The sequence below is a fragment of the Ipomoea nil genome, unplaced genomic scaffold (genome assembly GCF_001879475.1).
Source record: "Ipomoea nil cultivar Tokyo-kokei standard unplaced genomic scaffold, Asagao_1.1 scaffold2845, whole genome shotgun sequence".
Classification (NCBI taxonomy): Eukaryota; Viridiplantae; Streptophyta; class Magnoliopsida; order Solanales; family Convolvulaceae; genus Ipomoea; species Ipomoea nil.
Genome location: NW_017619273.1, coordinates 1,752,051 through 1,756,515, shown reverse-complemented (window position 1 = coordinate 1,756,515; position 4,465 = coordinate 1,752,051). Strand labels below are relative to the sequence as shown.

The 4,465-nt window shown below is 32.8% G+C and overlaps 1 protein-coding gene across 1 annotated transcript; it reads left to right on the top strand.

Annotated features, from left to right (window-relative positions):
* The first annotated feature begins 2,035 nt into the window (after nucleotides 1-2,035).
* Nucleotides 2,036-3,866, top strand: LOC109160000 (glucan endo-1,3-beta-glucosidase, acidic-like). Its single transcript, XM_019308115.1, has 2 exons — nucleotides 2,036-2,110; nucleotides 2,749-3,866. The coding sequence occupies exons 1-2, from the start codon at nucleotides 2,053-2,055 to the stop codon at nucleotides 3,702-3,704; spliced, it is 1,014 nt and encodes a 337-aa protein (XP_019163660.1). The 5' UTR covers nucleotides 2,036-2,052; the 3' UTR covers nucleotides 3,705-3,866.
* The last annotated feature ends 599 nt before the right edge of the window (nucleotides 3,867-4,465 follow it).

Here is a 4,465-nt window from a genome sequence, read left to right as displayed (position 1 = left end):
TATATATATATATATATATATATATATATATATATATATATATATATTGTTTTTATAGTATGGATTATTTGTTCCATTCAATGTTAATACGGATAAACCATATATAAGCATAATCTAATATAGAAAATATTCATTACTAACCATATATAACTTAAGAAATAACTAAACTTATTGAAACTTAATTATTTATAAATTCACCTTTAATATAAATATATAATTTTAATATATGAAATTAATAATTTACTCAAAATTAAATATGATCCCCAGATATAATTAACTGAACACCGATATTTAAAATATCTAAAGTTTCAGCACTTAATGCGTACATTTACACATATACTATTAATTTTGGGCAATTATTTGATCGAATTCAAGCAATGATAACATTAGAAGATACAATCAATCCAACTCAATTCATCAATTGCATTATATAATATTCGATATAATAATTTATATAATTATATATCGATCCAAATATTCTTAAAATATTTTAACAAATTCATTCCGTGCATCGCACGGGGACAAATACTAGTTATGAAAAAATGCAGATTTCAGTGTTGAAGTTTGCATAGTAAAATTGGATATAATTACGAAAATGTTACAACAATTTTATTTTTTTTTTTAATTTGATCTGGTCTGTCTAATTTTTTCAAATATAAAACTGAGATTAATTCTTATTTTTCTCTTATAGACTTGTTCTCATTTGATCATATATATATATATATATATATATATATATATATATATATATATATATATATATATATATATACACATACAAAATGTGGATGAGATTAGTTTCATAACTATTACAAACTTGAGTTTGTAATATTTATCAAACACTTTACTTTTTTCTTCATTTTTAAGTGTTAAATCATATTTGTCCTCAGTTGTGACTCACTGACACAGAGACTTAGTTCTCATAGGATCGGAGCTAGGGTGTGTGTAATGTGTTGGGGTCAATATCATGTATGAATTTTATTTTATTTTATTTTTGTTGGCAAAAGTAAAGCTCAAAATTTTGTTGGAGATTTCAAAAAAAAAGATGTGATTCTTAATTAAGATTTTGGGCAAATCAAATATTATAATTTCTTGATTGGATTATTCAATATTATTTGATTATTGTTCGGATCTTTTTTTATTTTTATCTTTTATTTGGCCAATCAAATATTATAATTTCTTGATTGGATTATTCAATATTATTTGATTATTATTGTTCGGATTTTTTTTTTTATCTTTTATTTGGCCAATTAACAAGTAGTTGATACCTGATGAATATAAAAAGCTTATCATCACACCATGAGATTAATGAGCTTAGCTAAATTATATCGTGCACTAGGATGCACAATGCATTGTACGTCCTAAGAGTTTAATTATGTGTATTGTGTTAAGAATTTATGTATATTATGTTAAGAGTTTATGTGTATTATGTTAAGAGTTTGTGTATATTATGTTAAGAGTTCATGTGTATTATGTCAAGAACTTTGGCGTATTATGTTAAGAGTTTATGTGTATTATGTATTATGTTCAGATTATGTGTATTTTGTTAGGAGTTTATGTGAATTCTACTCTACAATTATGTACATACAAAACAAGGGATTTTTAGGGCGCACAATCCTGGTGCACAATATAACAATTGCTCAATGGTTCAGTAGACAGTATTTGAGTGAAGAGACCAATATTCGAACTTCGACGATGGTAGTGTGGGATTATGCTCAAAGTGGGCACATGGGATCTGCCCACCAGCATCGACGTTTGGCCCTGTCTGCTAAGTCATTAAATCACAATGATTTACATCTTCACAAATGCTTGGACCAAGGTTAGAGATTCAACATTTTGGGAGAATATTATATATAAGGTAATTGGATTTAGAAAGGAATTGAAAAGTAATAACATATTAGGAAAAGTGCAATCCATACTATTTTTATAAGTTTGGATAAAATCCTTAATTTAATGCATAGTGAAATTTTATGAACATATTAGGTTTCATACCGCCTATAAAATCAGCATCAAAATTGGTTCTTCCAAGCACCAATGCAACTTGATTGAGTCATGGCAACCCATTGCTTCTTTGCAGCTATTCTCCTCTTTGTCACCCTTCAAACAACAGGTTATTTGCATTTGTAATAGTATATATTAGACTTCAATTCCTTTATTTTAATTAGTTAATTTTCTATTTCATAAAATAAGTTTATTAATGCTCATTTGTCTTTTTCTTCCCCATAAAAACATCTAATTAATAAACGTACCGTTATTGTTTAGATAAACAAATATGTAAATTTTAATAGTTTTTTTTAAAAAAATCGTTATATTTATATAAATAAATAAATAAAAAAAAAAAAAAGAGATTTTTGGGAAACTTGTAGAAGCTTGATTGGTAAATTATATTATTCGAGCTTCTAGCTTAGTTTGTGGGCAAGAACATGATCGAGCATGAACAATTGTAGTGTGAAAGTTATAAGTACTCAGTGGTAGGCTTCTTATGGTCATTAGAAATTAATTCTGTCACACTCTGACCCGATGCGCACAAGGAATCTACCCACTTTGGACTCTGACTCGATGCTCACAACGAATCTGCCCACTTTGAACATAATTCTCACACTGCCGCGGCCCCAAATACTGCTCACTAAACCATTGAGCTAAGTCCGTGCTGGTAGATTTGTCATATACTATTATTACTAGACGTTGCTGTAATCAATTAATTAGGTGGATTTTGATGTTTATATATATATATATCTATATATGCAGTTGCAGAATCGGTTGGTGTTTGTTATGGGAGGAATGGAGATGATTTGCCATCGGAAGCACAAGTGGTTAACCTGTACAAGCAATATGGGATCAGCAGCATGCGAGTTTACGACCCCGTCCCGCCGGTTCTGGATGCTCTCCGGGGATCCCAAATCCAAGTCATTCTCTGCATCCCTAATCCCACCTTGCAATCGCTCACCGATCCCGTCGCCGCCAACAAATGGGTCCAAACCTTCGTCAAGAACTACTATCCGGATGTGAAATTCAAGTACCTAGCTGTAGGGAACGAGGTTTTGCCTAACACCCCCTCCGGTGAGTTCGCCGCTTTCGTTCTCCCGGCGATGCAGAATGTGTACAATTCCTTGGCGGCTTCCGGGTTGGAGGAAGAGATCAAGGTCTCCACGGCGACGTTCTCCGCGATTCTGGCCAACACCTACCCGCCGGCAGAGAGCGTGTTCCGCGACGACGCCAGGGAGTTCGCCGTCCCGATACTGCAGTTCCTGGCGGAGAAGAACTGCCCTCTACTGGCCAATATTTACCCGTATTTCGCCCGCGTCGGCGACCCGGATAACGTTCCTCTCGCGTTCGCGCTGTTTGAGAACTCCGTCCCCAACGACGCCGGATACACCAACCTGTTCGACGCAATGCTCGACGGGTTTTACTACGCCGCCGCTAAGGTAGCGGCGCCTAACATCGACATTGTTGTTTCCGAGACCGGTTGGCCTTCTTCCGGCGGCGGTGATGACGCGACCACTGAAAATGCTGAGGCTTATTACAGGAACATGATTAGCCATGTGAAGAATGGGACTGGAACGCCATTGAAGCCTGGAAAATCAATGGAGGTTTACCTGTTCGCCATGTTCGATGAAAACCTGAAAATTGGGGATGAAACTGAGAAGCATTTCGGCCTTTTCTCCCCCGATCAAAAGCCAAAGTATCAAATTTCTTTAAAATAATTCTTCGCCGCTCCTAGCTCCATAATATACTCCGGAGTAATAATAATGTATCATTTTTATGAATAAGGATGGATCGACAAACTTAACTGTAGAATTGTTGTATTTATTAAGTGGAATAATAAGTTTGAATTCCAAACAAGTATTTGGGCTAATGTAGATGAATTGAGATTCTATCTCTTAATTTCTCTGATCTCATTCATTAGTCTCATCAGTTAATAGAACGCACATTTGAACACTGCAAAATATACCATGAACTAACCTTTAGTTTGGCACCTAGTTGAAAATTACATTCAGCATGTTTGGTAATGTCTCTTAGCTGTTAGCTGATCGGTTAATATTAGCTGATTGTTGAAATGTGTTTGGTAAATTAACTGTTTGGTATAATTTCTTTTCTCAAAAAGCTAATTGAAAAAGTTGTTTTGAGTAACTTTTTAAATTTTTACAAAAAACTAATTAACCAAATACTTATATTGATTTTTAAACAAAAGTCAAATAACTAATAATAGTCAAATAAATTAAAATTGACCAATAAGTTAACTATTTTACCAAAGAGGACCTATGTTTTTCAATTAATATATATTATACATATGTAAATAAAAACTTAAAAAGTACATATTTGTTAACTATATGTAAATAATCTGAATTGGAACCGCATGCGAATGGTAGACCTTGAACCACAATATAACAATTGTTTGAACACATACATCGTATAAGGTTGATATAAAAATTCCTAATGTTTCTACAAAATTTATTGATTAGAT

Coding starts and splice junctions, on each gene's coding strand:
- LOC109160000 (XM_019308115.1), top strand. CDS start 2,053: ATGGCAACCCATTGCTTCTTTGCAGCTATTCTCCTCTTTGTCACCCTT. Junction 2,111..2,748: donor TGTCACCCTTCAAACAACAG/GTTATTTGCATT, acceptor CTATATATGCAG/TTGCAGAATCGGTTGGTGTT.